This window comes from Gorilla gorilla, chromosome 6, assembly GCF_029281585.2.
Source record: "Gorilla gorilla gorilla isolate KB3781 chromosome 6, NHGRI_mGorGor1-v2.1_pri, whole genome shotgun sequence".
Taxonomy (NCBI): Eukaryota; Metazoa; Chordata; class Mammalia; order Primates; family Hominidae; genus Gorilla; species Gorilla gorilla.
In genome coordinates, this window is record NC_073230.2 from 61,099,371 (window position 1) to 61,118,983 (window position 19,613).

General features: G+C 39.0%; 1 protein-coding gene across 1 annotated transcript in view; it reads left to right on the forward strand.

The window, feature by feature from the left end:
* Positions 1-2,889: 2,889 nt before the first annotated feature.
* Positions 2,890-19,613, forward strand: part of LOC109027605 (uncharacterized) — a 28,465-nt gene continuing 11,741 nt past the window's right edge. Inside the window, exon 1 of the mRNA XM_019030409.3 lies at positions 2,890-3,302. Coding sequence (XP_018885954.3) covers positions 2,890-3,302 — 413 coding nt within the window. The remainder of the gene's footprint in view (positions 3,303-19,613) is intronic.

Sequence of the window (19,613 nt, forward strand, 5' to 3'; positions counted from 1 at the left end):
TTCCTTCCTTTTTCATCATTAAATTCCAAACTATGGAAACTCTTGGTTTATTATAACAGTGTATGGACTTGTACCCTTTCTTATTTCTGAGATCCATATTGTGGTTTCCAGAATGTCCCACTAATCATATTATTTACAAAAACACCTAAAATATGTAACACCACCTATTTTGTAGGACAGCAGGCACCAGAAAACAGATAGACCAGTTTGAATCAATGGAGACTCATGATATACTGGGAAAACTTTTGGATTCTTATTTGACAAGATTATAAATAAACATATGTACATAGGACAGAATTGACGAGGTCACAAAGTATGAATGAAAGGGAGTTGAGTTTGGAATGCATGGCATTACAGGGTTAAAAAGCCTACTTTTGGAAGTCTCCATTGAATTGAGAAGGACAAGGTGGGTTGGGGGTTAGTAGAAGAGAGAGAAACAGACAGACAAACACACCATGGTAAGGAAACAAAGGAACAGGCCAAGCATGGTGGCTCACACCTGCTATCCCAGCACTCTGGGAGACTGAGGCAGGCAGATTACTTGAGCCTAGGAGTTGGAGACCAGCCTGGGCAACATGGTGAAACCCTTTCTCTACAAAAGTACAAAAAAAGTTAGCCAGGTATGGTGGTGCACACTTGTAGTCCCAGCTACTCAAGAAGCTGGGGTGGGAGGATCGCTTAAGCCCAGTAGGTGGAGGTTAGAGTAAGCCACGATTGTGCTACTGCACTCCAGCCTGAGCAACAGAGCAAGACCATGTGTCAAAAAACAAAACAAAAACAAAGAAATAAAATCAGGAACTGTAATTATGTCTTGATATAATTTTGGTTGTTTTAATCAACATACATATCTGACTATAATTAAATATAGCAAAGTTTTAGACTAACAATTCTTTGCTTGTTCAAGTTTTAAAACAGCTTTATAGCTTTTTATCTAGAAGCTCTAACAAGAGAACAGCTGAGAATGCTTTAGAGTTCTGCAGAAAGTGTGCATATCAATGATCCCTTCAGAAGAAGTTAGGGTGTAGTGGTGATTCTCAAGTTCCCAAAGGAGCTATAACAGGTGGAATCAGGGACCAATGAAAGATATTTGTATAGTCTCCTATACAGGTTTTCACTATATTCTAAGCATTAGCATTTGTGAGATCCCTAGATGGCTGTCTAGTGAGCAAGATGTAAATGTTTATTTTATGAAACCATTGTGTTTTGGGTATTGTTACAGCAATGAACTGTATGTAATTCAATAGTTTAAAAAAAGTCACTTTTTAATAGGTAATGAGTTATTATGATGTCATGAAGGCAAATGTCGAAGTGCTGTGTAACACTCTTGAGGATTTATGGATATAAACGTTCCTTGGGCTCCCAATGGTGGATGTAGGTGTGGGTTAAAGAAGTCGTAAGTTGGAAAAGACCCTGAACCTGCCAGCAGAATAGATTAGATTCTCCTTCTTATACTGCACACTACATACTACATTTCAGATGTATTTAAAGAAATGGTATACTCACAAAAAGATGGAGGAATGGAGCAGTATTATGATTGTAGTCATGGAAATCTGTATCAAAGATGCAAGGAAAACATTCTAAATTAGGAAATTAGAGGAAACGGTATGTTCAATCGTTGTGACCTATAGAGTTGTAAATCCCTGCAAATGATGAGATTGATTTATACAATACAACGACCACACAAAACATAACAAACAAACAAAACACAACATCGTTTTGATTTCATAGCAATCTTGTTGGAAATAAGTAAATTCAGTGACAGCAGAAACTCCGATTTGGCAGAGACCACAGCAATGTCAGGTCTATTCTCAGAAATCTTGGGAAGGTGATGGACTTCACACAAAAGACAGGCAGAAAGTCTAGAGCCAATTTTGTTTCATTGCAAAAGTCAGGATGATATAAATGGATTTATAAATTATATTTAGTAAGAAATATGAATTTTAGAAGGCTTATTGCAAAATCAAGTTTTGTGATTTTTAAACTATACTTCAGTGCTTCCCAAATATATTTAAAAATCATAATCCTGGGTTTTCCAGAAAATTTCTTTATAGTATTTTCTTCACATTTACCCATTATTTCCAAGAAGTCTCATAAATTTTAATATTTTGTGACAATACTCCATCCTTTATCAACCCAGAAAAGAAAAGAGTATTGCTTTTGAGACATTTCAAACCAATGATTCTTTTTTTTTTCAATTCAGAAATTTTGGTCATTGATGCTAAAAGACACCCCGGCTATTGGGAAATGTAACCCAAATGGTTGAAGAAAGATTTTTAAATTAGTTAAACATAATCTGTCTACATACATTAAGTTAATAAAAAGGCTTCCATTTTTGTCAACCAGAGTGTGCTGTAATCACAGTTGAAATCTGCATGGCAGGCCGGCGCGGTGGCTCGTGCCTGTAATCCCAGCACTTTGGGAGGCGGAGGCAGGCGGATCACTTGAGGTCAGGAGTTCGAGACCAGCCTGGCCAACATGGCGAAACCCTGTCTCTACCAAAAAATGCAAAAATTAGCCGGGCGTGGTGGCACAGGCCGATAATTCCAGCTACTCGGGAGGCTGAGACAGGAGAGTCACTTGAACCAGAAAGACAGAGGTTGCAGTGAGCCGAAATCGCACCACTGCACCCCAGCCTGGACGACAGAGTGAGACTCAATAAAAAATAAATATTCACGCAGACAAATACTATCTGTGATGGCTAATCCTAGGGGTCAGCGTGGCTGGAGGAGGGTGCCTTGATGGCTGGGCAAAGTTCTTTCTCAAGAGACTGTGAGGGCGTTGCCAGAGGAGATTGACAGCTGAGTGGGTGACTGGGACAAGAAGACCTTCCCTCAGTGTGGGGGACCAGCCAATCCGGTGTCAGCGCGGCTGGAACCAGGCTGACAGAAGATGGGGGATGAGCAGCATGCAGGGTCTTCTCCCTATGGCTCACTCTCTCTTACTGTGCTGGGCGGTTGCTTCCTCTCCTGCTGCCCTTGGGAGTCAGACTCCAGGTTCTTCAGCCTGTGGCCCCTGGGGCTCTCGGGCCTTGGAGGACTGACTAGGAGCACACTGTGGGCCTTTCCGGTTTGGGGGCCTGGGACGTGGCGGAGCCCTGCAGCTTCTGTGCGGCCTGTTCTGGGCGTCGCGGTGAAACGCCAGCCAGTTCCCCAAGTAAGCTCCCTGCACACACGCCTGATAGCCTGTTGGTTCCGTCCTTCTGCGGGATTTTCACTACCACTCTCTAACTCACACACAGCAGAAAGAGCATACGGGAGAGATGAAGCAGTCCACTCCAAGAACATTCTCATTCTACGGATTACGAGGATTGCCTGAAACCGTTTGTATATGTGCATAAATGTGATTTTATGTCCAGCATCTTTAAGCATGTGGTACAGAGGGAAGGTGGGCAGCCCAGAATTCGTACCTCGGCTTTCAAATTTGGGCTTCAATTATAGTTCTGACAGCAGTTTCGTGATTTTTAAAACTCATCACCCATTTGGGGAACTTTGTTTTCCCATCTATGAAATATGGATAATTGTGCCACATAATATTTATTTGAAGAGTGACAGGATATCTGAAGGTCATTAATAGTCAAACATCATTTAAACAAAATTTATAATGTTTTTTACAAAATTGAATCAAAATTGGATAAGGATTTATAAAGAGTAAGTCAAATTTTTACCAAGACTTCATACCTGATATCTGTTTTATTAAAATGATAGGCATTTTTGAAGATTAAAAAAAGGCAACTAGACAAACTATCAGAGATAGAATAACGTTTTCCAAGCTACCAGTGATTTAACCTAAATACAGAGTTCACCATTTTCTAAGCAATTAAGAAAATGAGATCTCTTGCTAATAATTAGTAAAAATATTATCTGTAATATATAATCTCTTATATATTATATATAATCTCATATATTATATATAATCTCATATTTTATATAATCTCATATATAATATATAATCTCATATATAATATATATAATCTCTTATATATAATATATATAATCTTACATATATATATAAAATGAGAGATAAAATATATATGGTTCTGTCTCTCTGGAACCCTAACGTAGGTGTTAAACATATTCATAATTTATTCTTTTAATAAACATTATTGAAAACGAAGTATCTGTCAAACATTGTACCAAGTAATTGAGATTTAACGGTGAAAAATCACAGTTTGTGCTATCAATTTAGAAGGAAAGACATTTGAGCAAGCAATAGTTTCAAAACCTATGGTAAGTGAGTAATTTCAGGACATTATGCTATGTGCTAGATTTATACAACCAAAAAGAGTGAAATGACGGGGAAAAAAGGTCTTTATTTAAATAGGAACCACAGGGATTGGGCACAGTGGCTCATGCCTGTAATCCCAGCACTTTGGGAGGCTGAGGCAGCCGGATTACCTAAGGTCAGGAGTTCGAGACCAGCCTGGCCAACACAGTGAAACCCTGTCTCTACTAAAGAAAATGCAAAAAAATTAGCCTGGCGAGGCGATGGGCACCTGTAATCTCAGCTACTCAGGAGGCTGAGACAGGAGAATCTCTTGAACCAGGGAGGTGGAAGTTGCAGTGAGCCAATATTGCGCCCCTGCACTCCAGCCTGGGTGACAAAGGAGACTCCACCTCAAAAAAAAAAAAAAAATAAATAAATAAATAAATAGGAACCACTGTAATAAGGGTGAGTTTATAGGTCCATTCTTTAATATTCCCAACATTTTTATTTATTAATTTAAAATTTTAAATATGTATATATAAAAGTTGTATATATTTCTGGGGCACATGTGAAATTTTGATACAAGCATACAATGTGAAATGATCAAGTCAGGCTAATTAAGTTTCCATTACTTCAAGCACTTATTATTTCTTTGTTTGGGAAACATTACAATTTCATTCTTTTAGTTATTTGGAAATATTGGCAATAATTGCAACATTGCTCTTCCTCCAGCACAAATTTCCTTTAGTCTTATTTACAAAACTATGGTAAGGAAGTTTAAATTAAATTCAAAGTACGCCATATTACAGGTAAAATTGTTCCATAATAAAGCACACTGAAAAATTGTTGTATTTATTAGTTGAGGAGACTGTCACAGCAACTGTCCCAATATGTAGAAAACATATCTCTCTAACATGTGTGTATACAGACACACACACACACACACACACACACACGTATTTATAGTGCCAAGCTAGGCAGCTAATAAATGTGTTCAGCAACAATATATAAATCAATAAAATAATAAAGGGATAGATTGAATTAATTTTGTTAGAAGATACAAAAGTTGAACATTTATAAATTTTAGGTGGCTTGAACTTGACCTTTTCATTTCATTCTTTCAAAAAATAAAAGGTGAATTTTGTTTTGCTTTCACCCAGCAGAATTATAGTAAATGCATAATTCAAAAAATATAAAAATAAAAACAAACCTAATTAGTACAATGCATCATATAATATGTTCACTTTCTTTAAATTTTGTAAACTCCATACTACTTTATTACTGCAAATCTAATTACAGTGAAGTTACGTTTTACTGACTACTTTATATTTGTTAAGTTCTAGAGATTTATTTTTCAGGATAATAAGTACACAAGAGCAAAAATATGTATTGTATATGAGATCAAAGTGTCTAGAGGATACTAACTTTTTGGTGTATGGGTGTAAGTTATTTTTTTCTTTGTATTTAGATGAATTACACATTGTGAGAAAGCAGTGCAGTTTTAGAGAATTATTCTTAGATTTCTGATGATAATTCATGATTTTATTAAATGTTAAAAAGGAAAAAGTAGTAGCTGTAACATTAATATAACATTAATATAACACGAAGTAGGACTCTGCTGAGATTTTTTTTTGTTAACAATATATTTAGTATTTATTTCAATAAACACTCAGGTCTTTTTTTGTTTTAATTTTTGTAAAGCCAAAGGTAGAAATACTGTAATTTATAATATTTTCCTGGGTGAAATATTTAGATTTAAATATATATTTTCTCAAATATTAATGTGACTGCATAAAATTTGTGGTTACTAAAGCCAGCTCTGATTTAAGTAAATGATTTTTTCTTCTGAGAACTAATGAAAAAAATAGATCCTAAATCCTCCAGAGCAAAATAATCTTTAAAATTGGGACATAAAAAACATCTCATTTGGGGATCTGCTCAAATGAGAATCTAAGAGATTTATTAGTTTTCTTACATGTCTTCTGTATTATGCCAAATTTAATATAGTGACTGAAATAGATCATACAATTCTATGCATCTAATTAAGTACGTCTCATTACTATATATACTTGTATATTTTTCTTTCCTTTTATTCTATTCATATACCTTGGAGTGTCATTTCCACTTGACTTTACGTTTGCACTTTTGCAATTTTTCTCTTCAAAAGCTTTATGGTAATATAATGAATATATCATACAATTTAGCCGCTTAGTGTACAATTCATTGCATCTTAGTGTATAAACAATGTTGCACAGCTATCACCACAATCAATTTTAGAGCATTTTAATAGCAGTCCCTGTAAAAGAAACTCCATCCCCGATTAGCAGTCACTCTACTTTTTAAATTTTTTCTTTTCTTTTCTTTTTTTTTTTGAGACAGTGTCTCACTCTGTCGCCCAGGTTGGAGTGCAGTGGCATGATCTCAGCTCACTGCAACCTCTGCCTCCCAGGTTCAGGTGATTCTCCTGCCTCAGCCTCCCAAGTAGCTGGGACTACAGGTGTCCGCCACCACACCCAACTAATTTTTGTATTTTTAGTGGAGACAGGGTTTCACCATATTGGCCAGGCTGGTCTCAAACTCCTGACCTTGTGATCTGTCCGCCTCAGCCTCCCAAAGTGCTGCGATTACAGGCGTGAGCCACTGTGCCTGGCCGCAGTCACTCTACTTTTACAGCCACCCCCACCCTCAACTCTAGACAACACTGATAAAAATTCTGCTTCTATAGATTTGCTTATTCTGGGCACTTTATATAATTGATATAAATGAGGTGTGAATTTTGTCAAATGATTTTTTCTGTGTCTTTTGAGATAGTGTGTGTTACATCAATTAACTTTAAGATGTTATGGCACTCTTGCATCCTTGGAAGAAATTGCACTTGATCTTTGTGTGTAATCTTTTTATGTTTCTGGATTCAATTGCTAGTATTTTCCTGACAGTTTTTACATATATTTTTGTAAGAGATATTGGCCTCTAGTTTTATTTTTCTCTATCTTTTTCTGGTTTTGATACAGCATAATACTTGAGTCATCGAATTACTTGGAAAGTGCTCTCTCCTCTTCTAATATTTTTGTAAAAGTTAGTGAAGAATTTGTATGTATTATTTCAATGTTTTGTAGAATTCATTGAGCAATTTGGAACTGGGTTTTGGAACTGGGTTTTTTTTTTTTTGAAATGGAGTCTCGTTCTGTCGCCCAGGCTGGAATGCAGTGGTGCAATCTTGGCTCACTGCAACCTCTGCCTCCCAGATTCAAGCAATTCTCCTGCTTCAGCATCCTGAGTAGCTGGGACTACAGGTGCACACCACCATGCCTGGCTATTTTTTAGTAGAGATGGGATTTTACCTTGTTGGCCAGGATGATCTCCATCTCTTGACCTCATGATCACCCTCCTTTGCCTTCTGAAGTGCTGAGATTACTGGCATAAGTAACCTTCCCCAGCTAGGACTGAGTTTTTTTTATTAGAAATGTTTAATTTTTTAATTCAGCTTCTTGTTATAGATCTATTCTCATTTGCTATAATTTTGTGAGTCAGTTTTGGTACTTTCTCAGAATTTGTTCACTTTGTCTAAGTGACCAAATTTTTTGGCATAAGTTGTTAATAGTGTTTTCTTATAAGCCTCTTTATTATTCTACAACATTGGTAGCCATATCTCCTCTTCTTCCACTCTTGATATTAAGTTGCATCCTGTCTCTGTTTTTTTTTCTTTACTAATATAACTAATGGTTTGTCAATATTTTGGTCTATTCCAAGAACCAAATCTTGGTATCATTAATTATCTCTCTTATTTTCCCAGTCTTTATTTTATTACTTTCTGCTCTAATATTTATTACCCTTTAATATTTGCTGTGTGTATGTGTGTGTTTACTTTTCTCAGTGTTTTAAGAAGGTGGCTCTGGTTACTCATATGAGTTCTTTTTTTTATATAAGCTTTTCAACTTTGTAGTTCCTGTTGTATAATTTAAAAATTGTCTGGCCTTTCTTTCACTTTCTTACCACTAAAATTCTAAAAACTCTTATAACTTTCCAATGATGGAAGTATCTTGGTTATTCAATGCCCCCTTGAAATACACTTGAAATTGTACTAATGAGGTGACTCATGGTAAGACCTTAAATAGCTTTTAAGATTGAGGCTGCTAATGTCAGAAACGCCACTCATATGATTAGAGGCTTGCGGTTTTGTGCCAACAATATCAGCCTTACCCTTAACCTCTGTGGAAGGGAGGGAGGCTGTACATTGAGTTCAATTATGTGGCCAATGGATCACATTGACCATGCCTATGTAATTACATTTCAACAAAAACCCTGGACACTAATGCTCAGTGGACTTTCCTGATTGGTGAACACACTGACATGCAAGGAGAATGATGCAACCTAAGAAGGCATATGAATTCTATATTCCAGACCCCTGGGAACCTCACCCTATGTATCTCTTTGTTTTGCTATTTCTGAGTGGAGTCCTTTTTAATAAAATTGTAATGCTAAGTATAGTGTTTTCCTCAGTCTTATGAGTGGTTCTAGTGAAATTATAAGACCTGAGGAGGGTGGTGGAAATATTCTCGATTTGTAGCCAGTTGATCTGAACTGAAGGCAGTCTTGTTGTGGACTGTGCCCTTTAACTTCTTGAGTCTGTGCTAACTCTGGGTGGTTCATGCCAGAATTGAATTGTACTATCTCAGTTAGGGTTGGTGTCAGAATAGTTGGTGTCAGATATGGGATTCACTAGCATGACCCTGGCTCATTGAAATCTGTGCTTTAAGAAGAGAAGTAATGAAAGGGAAGGAGATAGGGAAGCTTGATTTACAAGTGGCCATGAGGTTCCCCATGGTATAAAATAGCAGATATGCTGTAGTCAGTTACTGAAAGTAAAGGTTACCAGTGAAATTCAGGTATGATTGATTCTTCTCTCAGAGAGGTGCATTACTGGGTGTAAAAGAAAATGTAAAATAGAAAAAAAATAAGTTTAGAGTAAAACTGGTGTTTGAATGTGTAAACTAGTTTTATTTAATTTGCCTAAATGTATTATGGAGATAATTAGGGTGTCTGACTAGGGGATATTTCCTCTATGTAGTGTTATAAAACAGAAACATGGAAATGTGCCTTTAAAGCTATATTAATTGGACCTGCTAAATAGGAGTTAATAAGATTGTGTGAGCCCAGGCAAGAAAGAATAGAAGCAAGAGTGCTAGTATAGAAAAGTTATCTGTGCAACAACCTTGTGTGGAGCACAGGCTGGGGCTTATAATAAAAGCCTGTAAGTGTCTTCTAGTGAAGTATATTTCAACCACAGTGTGAAACATCTAATGTTTGTCCTCAGATGGGTCAGCCTTTGGCATGTGGGCTTTCACTATGAAAGAGGGGACTCAAAAAGTTGCTTTCCTTGATATCTCGGTTATGCTGCCTACATCTGCTGATACCACACCCAGAAGTTAGGTTCCACTAATTGCCAGCTGATTCTATTGCTTTTAGCTGTAGTCCCCAGACCATTCCTCTTAGCTGTATCCCCACATGCTAGAAGCAGGGAAGGAGCTCTCTGGGATTTTTTTTATGCGGATGCTAATACCATTCACATGGGCTCCATCCCCATGAATGAATCACCTCCCACAAGTCCCACCTCCCAGTACCATCACCCTGGGGGTTAGGATTTCAACACATAAACTCTGTGATGACACAAAGGTTCAGTCCTGCGGGGAGCGCGCTAAAATTATACCTATACATTGTGGAAGAATTCAGGAGAATAAGGAGAAATGGATGTGTTTATCTTGTACATTTCATTTGCACCAAATTTATTTCTGAGTTTTCACTAACACTTGTTAAAATAGGGAGTGTCCAAGCTTCCAAATTCTAGCCGATTGAAGCATTCTATGTGGGCATTTTATGTTCAAGTTATCAAGGAAAAGCAGTTGTTAGGGATGAAAATCATCCCTAATATAAAGCTCTACATTTTTAGTCCAATTTAATAATTTTTTTGTAGGAGGAAGTTCTCACAAAAGAGTAAAGTACAATGAATATTTCATATTTCTTTAGCCTCATTCCTCAGAAAGAGGACATTTTAAAGAAACATATTAAAGGAATGTAAAAACCACATTCTAAAAGTTTTACACTCATTTGCTACAATTTCAAACCATTTAATTTTGTCTTCAGTCATTACTTTGATTTAATTGCTGTTATTTAGAACCTTTAAAAACATTCAATCAGCTGTTTTCTGTTTTAAAGCCACTAATTTATTAATGATTTATGTCACTTCACCTCTCGAATTCTTGTTTGTTATTTCTAATTTTAGTATAAGCTTGGGGAAATCAGATCTTTCTGTACCTCATGTGTGTGAACAAGCCTAAGGTTTATATTTTATTTACCTATATACTTGGAACATAAAAAGGAGTGTCCCGTCCACAAATTAAAACCCAAAGTACCCAGAGGAAGGGTCTAACGTCAAAAAGACCATTTGACAATGAAGATTCTACTCTATATTGTGGCTGCACATACCCATTGCAGCAAATTTCTGAGACATACAACTATTTTGATGAAGTTGTAGATACATTTCAATGAACCCACTAAGCCAGCTGACCCTGAGATAACAGGTGCCATTCAGGGGTTAGCACTTTGAAATAAACTCAGCAGATACCTTTCATGTCAGTATTAAGCATACGGTTTAGTGCAATGTAATTCTCTAAAATGTTTGTTAGACAGTCACTCAGTCAACCAGTCAAGAAATACTTATTGAAAAATCTACTATTTGCCAGGTACATCATTCAGCTGGAGACTAACAGGGACCAAGACATGAGCATTGTCCTCCAGGAACTTCCAGCCCACTCAGAGATACAAATGAGCGCATAGGAAAGTAAAACACTGTGTAATGTAGAGAAAATAGAAGATTAACATAAAGAGGCAGGGAATATCTTTTGAAAGTCAAATAAGCCTTTCCATCATGGAATGAAATAACCTAAGATGAGATGGATGACAGGTTTTAGCATATTAGTGGTGGTGGTGGAGTGCTGTTCAGTGTTCTAGGCATAAAAGCATGGCAGGTGCAGACTTCCAGAGTTTGGAGAGTGTGAAGTGGATTGATTGAGCTTCATTTTATATCAGTATTGCAATGGTATTACTGATACTGAGTGCATTGCCTTAGAAGTGTTTTCCTTACTTTCAATTTTGGTTTATTTTTATGCTAAGCAAGTAAAGGTTCATGTTCAAATATTTAATTGTCATTATGGAGTGCCCTTAGCTGAGATGAGGCCTTAGGGGCATGAAGTAATGGCACTTCGGGTGGAATCCGGAGTTAAATGCACTTCAAAATTCGCTCCTGTGTTTCTCAATGCTTGGTCTAGGAGCTAAGAATAAGTATATGTATCCCAGGACTACATAAAAATCTCATTATCTGTCCCCAGAGTCAGATTCTACCACTGAATGCCTAAAACTTGTCCCTAGGGCACAACCTTAACATTCAAGTCTGGTGCTTACCTTTTTCTTCTGAACTGTTTCTGTTTTATCAAATCTTTGTTTATTCCTCTGAATAAACCACAGCATCTCGAGTTTCCTTAGTGATATGGAGGAATCTTCTGCGCAGACCAACTGACTCACTAGATGTCTGCGTTTCTGTGAGCTACTTGAATGGTCGTTAGAAATTCTACATCATGAAACATCTCCTTGGCAAGTACTGGGCCATATGGGAGAGATGAAATTGATTGGATGGCTCCTGATCAGCCAGATGGAAATCAGGATGCATGGAAGCTGAAGTTCCATGCTATGCCCAGGCCTTTACTCCCTATGGTCTGTCCACTGACTTGGAGATACACAGATGCCAAGGAGAAGACCTTCAAAATGATGCTTGCAGTGACACTGTTTAATGTTCCCTGTTTTGTGGGATGTGGGGGGGTCTTTACATTTGATGAGGTTTAACAACATTTATTAACTCATCTGTAGCATATGTTGAGAACTGCGTTTTTCACAGTCATCCCAAAAGTTCCCATCAGTCACATCCCCACCTAATACTGAATGTTTTGCCCATAGGAAGAAAGAGGCGAGTATAAGCTATAAAAATATTTTGCTATGATAATTTTAGATTTATTCCAAAGCCTAGGCACACCTACCACAGATGTTAACATATTCTGAATTCATTAAGACAGTCTCACCTTCTGACAATAAATTTTGCTGCTTTAAACTTCTAACCTAATCCTTGATCAGAGTATGAAGGAAAGTTTGTATCTCAGAAGAGGCTTACAAAGCAATTTACAGGTCACAAAAAATAAACAAAATAATAAAATAACACTTGCTAATATTTAAAGTTTGATTAGATTCTAGTCCCAGGGATTTATGTGTTTTACCTCCCCTCGCATACACTATTTCTATGAGGGAAGCATTGGTATGACTTTAACTTTATATTTGAGGACACTGAGGTTGAAAGAGTTTATGCAACTTTTGTAAGTTCTCACTTAGACTAATCTAAAGCTCAGGATTATAATCATGATCCCATCGTGATTCCCTTGGCTTAAATTTTAAATTTAAACAATAACACTTCCATCATCTTGGTTTACTCACTAATTTCTTCTTGTGTTCAGGCTTTTACTTGTTCACTCACTAAGTTTAGCATGATCAGTTATTGGGGCACCTCTGCTCTTCACCCAGCATCCATTCTTGCAGGTTTTCAGCAGTATCCACTGCTCACGAGCAATCTACCAGGAATAATTGTCATGTGGAGAGCCAGAGGGGCACAAATATGAAGAAACACAGATTCTGCCCTTCGTTTCTCAGAGGGAGACACATGCAAAACTCATAACGTGGCTGACATGGCCAGAGCCACGGGGAGGGGTAGGCTGAGGTGCAGTGCAGCATGAGAGGATCGGACCCCCAGCAAGGCAGGCAGGGAAATCTGGGCTTGCAGCTGCTTGCTGTGTAATCAATATGCTTTTCAAAGATTTGAGGGTTGGAACTGGGAAGAGGCCTGTGTAAAGAGAGAAATTCATTCTCTGACCAAAAAAAAAAAAAATTCCTCAAATACAGCTGGGTAGACAAATACATTTTGTGAATGGTCATTTTGATTACTTTACCAAGAGCTAAAGGAAAAAAAAAATCGACTATTTGTTTGTAAATGGAAAGTGTATGGATTTCTCAGCCTTGGCTCTGTTGCTAACTTGGCCTCATTATTATTATTGTAATTATTATTTTTTCTAACTGTCATGCTTCTTTAGAACATCAGCCATCAAATATCCAATATTCATTATCACCTGGTGAAGTTCCTACAGTGGTGGTGTATAAGTCAGGGTTCTCCAAAGAAACAGAACTTATAGGATATGCATATATCCTATAAGTGTGTGCGTGTTTATACGTATATAGGATGTGTGTTTATATACATATATGTAGAGAGAGAGATCATAGGAATTGGCTCACAGGATTACAGAGCATGGCAAGTCCAAGATCTTCAGGCTGGCTTGGCAAGCTGGAGACCCAGGAGAGCTGATGGTGTATGGAGACTAAAGTAACGCTATCCCGGATGCTCATCCAACATGTTGACTTCTGACTAACTCTGGTTTTGGGAATGCCTCTAAGATTTCTGTGCTATCCACTGTTCCTTGTGTAAACATGTACTTACCATAAATCTTGCCCTTAAGCAATTGTTCTACACATCCCTGCTGAAGCATGGACATTCTGTCCCCATGGTGCATAAGCCCTAGGTCTTGGGGGTAACTCCATGGAATCCACCATCCCATCTTGTGGCTGTCCCGGGCATGGTTCTGTTTGTAAGTCCCCATTTAGTGTTTCTGAGAAACTGGATATCTCAGACTCTGTCTCTGGCTTCTCAGCTTCCTCAGCCTTTGGGAGTAGGTTTACATAGACATGCCCACTGTGGAACATGGCATGAGTTTCATTCCAAGGAAAATCTGATGTTTCAGTTCTAGTCTAAGGGCAGGAAGAAGCTGATATCCCAGCTTCAAAGTACTCAGACAGGAGGAATTTTCCCTTACTTAGGTGGAGTTGAACTTTTTGTTCTACTCGGTGCATTTACCTGACTGGATTAGGCCTTCCTACATTAAGGAAGGCAATCTGCTTCATTCAGTCTTCTTATCCAAAGACATCCCCAGAGAAACATCCAGATTAGTGTTTGACAAAATATTTGGACACCCCATGGCCCACTCAAGTTGACATATGAAATCAGCTATCACAGGTGGTTCTCAGAATGTGGTCCTGGGATTGACAGATAAACACTATCTGGGAATTGCTAGACATGCACATTTTGAAGTGCTAACCTAGTTCTGCTGCCTCAGAAACTCTGGGGATGGGGCACAGCAGACTGTGTTTTCAGGAGCATTGCAGGCAATTCTGATGCAAGCTAATGATTGAGACCCAGTGGCAACAGGATTGCTCCTGCTTCTCTCAGATGTTACTCACTCACATTGAAACTTATCTGTTTGGAGAAGAGAGTTATTATTCCAGGGTGCTTCCTACAGTTCACATCTGCACTGGGTGAACTCCATGGCCTATTAGACCAAGGAGTGGAAACATCTATTACTTGTTAAGGATAATTTTCAGAGTCCAGAGTGCTAACCATTACATCATGGGGCCAGATATTGTAAGGATAGTTTTCAAGGTGTACATTTAATATGCTACTAACAGGAAGTTGTGAGGACTGTCATTAAGCTATAGTATTAGTACTCTTCATGGTGCAGCACACCAATTCTGGACTACGAATCAAAACACCAGTGGTTTTGCACCAAGGCCAGCACACACCCAGCTGTGCTGCCTTGCAGCATGACTTAAATACCTCCAGCCTTGAAGTCTTTAGCTGTTACTTGCACAAATAATGCCAGGCCTGTCTACCTCAGATGTTTATTTGAGTATAAAATGAGAGAAAAAATGAACTAAAACTTTTGATACTTGTGAAACACTGATCAAACACACAGGGAGAGAAAGGCTAAGTTTGATGTATTTTAAAAAGCAGCGTCAAAAATATCAGTGGGAAAGAAAGTGTCTGTCTTACAGAAAGCTGTAGAAGAGGAATGATGTGTCCTCTTGCTAATATTTCCTTCATCTGGAAACACCCGTCACTGGGAAATTGAGGTGGCAAAGGAACAAATAGCTAGGCCTCTCTGTGTGGTCTTAGTCCTAGTAGTTCACACATGAAATCAACAAGAAGCAAATAGATTAGACTTTGGCAAATTCTTATGAAAATCAATCAGTGGATTAAAAAAATAAGACTTGCCTTCAATGATTATTAAAATTTAAAGAAATCTGATTGTTAATGAAGCCATGCACACAGAACTTGGTGTGGAAACTGAACAGCTCATACAGGGTTTTTTGCCCTAGAGCTCAATGAAGTTGTAGTTATGGTTGATAGTGGATAAGGGAACTCCTCTCAGAGCACACAGCCTGAGTCTCCCAGAATAGATACTTATGGCCTCAGCAGCCCATCTGGAGCAGCCACAGTGGGGATGCCAGCTGCAGCAGCGGAGGTGTGGCTGGGACTGTGCACTCCACGGAGCAGGCAGGGGCCAGGGACAGGAGGGAGCCCTGCCCTCTTCTGAGTTGGCAGGTCAGGAGCCCTGCACTCCCAGGTGCAGCTGCCTCCACCCAGCCATGGTTCTGCACCCAGGCATCCCCGCATTCTTGGGAGCCCAGGAATCCCCCTGCCCAGCCAGGCTCAGAAATGTCTGCTCCCATTCCTCCTCACTCTTAGCACCTGCTATGGAGCAAAGTTAAGGCCAAACTTGGGTGCTGTCACTACCCAGCTGGTTGTGCACATGCTTGGGATGGCACTGACATGCCAGCTGCCTGCTGCCTCAGCCCTCTCCAGACTTTGGGTGCCAACATCACAGGAGGGAGGCTGAGTGGGGGTGAGAGCGATTCAGTTCGGGCCTGCAGGTGCCCCTTGGCATGAACTGCCTGGGCACCATAGATGACATGTTGATGGTGGCAGGAGGTAGACAGACTCCTTGGTGGAAAGGGACAGGTCCCTGGTAAAACCCCACCTTCAAGTCAGGGACAGCCTGAAGACTGGGGGCCAGGCTGCCAGTTATGAGTAGAGTCTGCAGTCCAGAGTGAGAACTTGTGATGCTTTCTCTGGGCCTGCCCATGGCATATACTTTCCTCCTTCTGAGCCCATAAAAACCCGGGACTCAGCCAGACTCAGATATCAGGACTACCAACTGCAGAAAGGAGCTACCCACTTCAGCTATCCTTGACTCTGTGAGATGACCTGCCTGCAGATAGGAGCTACTCACTCCAGTTCTCCTCTCTGCTGAGAGCTAGACCATCATCTGGACCACCTGCCTGTGGAAAGGAGCTACCCACTTTGGGTCTGCTGAGAGTTGTTCTGTTGCTGAATGAAGCTCCTCTCCACCTTGCTAACCCTCCAGTTGTCCACATAGCTCATTCTTTCTGGATGTGGGACAAGAACTTTGGAACCTCCAAATGGCAGGACTGTAAAAGCTGTAACACAAACAGGGCTGAAACATGCCCCCGCCACTTGCCATATTGTGGGCGATGAGAAGGACAGAAGAGCTGCAGTCCTTCAGAGATCTCAGACCTAGGGGTTCCCTGAGCTAGGGCTATGTCACCCTCTTTGGGGCTCTGTGGCTCCTGGCATCTCCAGGATTCCGGGTACCATTGCATGCCCTCGTCCAGAGGCAGATGCCTGCAGCGGAAGCCATGTGCAGTACATCTGGTCCTGCTGCATTCTCACATAGTGCTGGCACCTGTGCTGGCACCTGCAGCTGCCTACCCCACCACAGCAGCTAACGTACCTGGCTGTCTACAGTGGACAGACCCCATGCTCACTCACCCACACACTCCTTCCTGCTCTACACCTCGCTTGCCCTTGGCAGGTGTGAGATCCAGGACAGTAGTGTGAGCTGGACGCAGCTACCATTCTGAGTGGGTGAAACGAGCCCAGCAGCTAATACTCAGGCAGAAAGTGCCTCCAGGCACAGAGATTTCTGGCTGGTGAAGTGACTCCCTAAGGATCCCATGATAATAACAAAGCACTGGATCTCCTGTTAGGGGTTAGAGTTTTTCTTTTCCTGACTAGCAGGATTATCATGTGCCACGGATACCTGTTTTCCATTTTTTATTCTTAATGGGAATTTTGTTGTAACTCTTCTATGTGTGCTCCAACACTGCAGAGACAGATAGGTTATCACTGAGCTTGAGACTGGCCCAAATCACAGATAATAGATTACAAACTGATGGTAATCTAGGTGACTTTTGATGTTACTTCTTCCTTAAAGATGTGAGTATGTTCCATGTGGAGGGACTGAGATTGTTCATGGCAACTGTTAGCATGTTTTCTGGACTATGACAGACAAATTGAAATGCAACTCCCATCACAATCCACTTTTCCCAAGTTTTTCTTGCAAATAAAGGTAACTATGTCATATACATCTATCAAGGGAGTTTTTGTGGGTCAGGTATGTATGTGTCTCTTTAAGAACAAAAAGCAAAACCCTACTAATAGTAATTTTTTTTTTTTTTTTGGTCATTTTCCCAGTCTCCTTCGCCCAGCTTGGAGTTTTTTTGTGATACTTGGAGAAGCCACAGGTATCTGCTAGCCATGCAGATGAAACATGCAACCAGTCAACCCTGGAATTCTAACCTCTGAATTTTTGACATAATGAACAAATAAACCCCTCTGTGTTTAGGTCATTTTGGACCAGTTTTCCTGTTATTTGAAAACGAGTACATTACTACATCATAAATGAGAACTAGAAAAAAATAAATCCACCCACTGGCAAAAGGAGATCATGCAGAGTCTTTTCTATCTCAGTCTGGGTTTGGCAAGAAAAATATTCTTCAGTAAAAGTCCTTAAATGATGCTCTTTCTAAGAAATTTGATGTTCACGCTTTTAATACCTGCACAGCCCAGTCACTTTCAAGCAGATATTAGGGTAAAATGTAGTTGGAGGCTGGTTTTGCAACTGGAATACCCGAAATAAATGTCCAGCACCAAACATAGGATTCTTCACGATAAGATCTTTTTCAAAGATGTGCTCATAATACAAAATTAGCAATTAAAATACAAGGACACATGCATTACAATGATGAAAATTAAATGGACCAAACAATATCAAATGCTGGTGAGAACCATGAGCAACTGATACTCTTGCACATTGTCTGTGAAATAGAAAATAGTACAGCTACTTGGGAAAACAGTTTGGCAGTCTCTTATAATATTTAAAAAGGCCTACTCAAACATCCAGCAATTCACTTGACAGGTGTTTACAAAAAATGAATTAAAGCAAATGTCCTTACAGAATTATATTAGAATGATCATCACAGTTTATTCACTTTAGCCAAATCTGGGTGTTATGAATAAGCATATTGAAGTGTACTCATACAATTAAATTAATACATAGAAATTAAGATAAAGAAAATATGGACACATGCAGCAACATGAATGAAGCTAAAAATTATGTTGAACAGAAACAAAGCAAAGACAAAAGAGTATGTGCTTAAGGTGTATATTTATGTAAATCACAAATACAGGCAAAACTAATGTATGGTAAAAGAAATCAAAACAGTACTTACCTCTGGGTAGCAGTTAATTGGGGCTGTTTGTAAAGAAAATTTCTTAAATAATGATGGTTGCAGGTTTGCTGATTTATTACTCAGAAAACTGTGTAAGTTCTATTCCTTTTACTGTGTGTAAATTATACATCCATTAAAAATGATCAAATACACAAGCACACAGCACATGGGTCTAGTGCCAGCATGTCATGGGTAAACAGTGAGCAGGCAAAGTAACAACAGATTAGAATTTGGATAATTTAAGATAGTCAAACTGTAGGTGAAAATTACAAAAACATCTGAAATGATTAAAGGCATTACAAAAGGAAATAATAAAAAGACATGAACAGTGAATAAGAAGCAGGCATATTTGAGAAAGAACCAAACAGAAGCCATATGTCTGTCAAAACCAATAGCCTAAAAGTTTAGATCATGTACAACTTGAAGATGAGTTATTAAATTATAAGATAGAGATGCAGAAACTATCTAGAATGCACCACAGAAATATGAGATAGAAAATATGTAAAAGGATATAAACAGACACTTCTCAAAAGAAGACGTTTATGCAGCCAACAGAAGTATGAAAAAATGCTCATCATCACTGGCCATCAGAGAAATGCAAATCAAAACCACAATGAGATACCATCTCATGCCAGTTAGAATGGTAATCATTAAAAGGTCAGGAAACAATAGATGTTGGAGAAGATGTGGAGAAATAGGAATGCTTTTACACTGTTGGTGGGAGTGTAAATTAGTTCAACCAGTGTGGAAGACAGTGTGGCGATTCCTCAAGGATCTAGAACTAGAAATACCATTTGATCCAGCAATCCCATTACTGGGTATATACCCAAAGGATTATAAATCATTCTATGATAAAGACACATGCACACATATGTTTATTGCAGCACTACTCACAA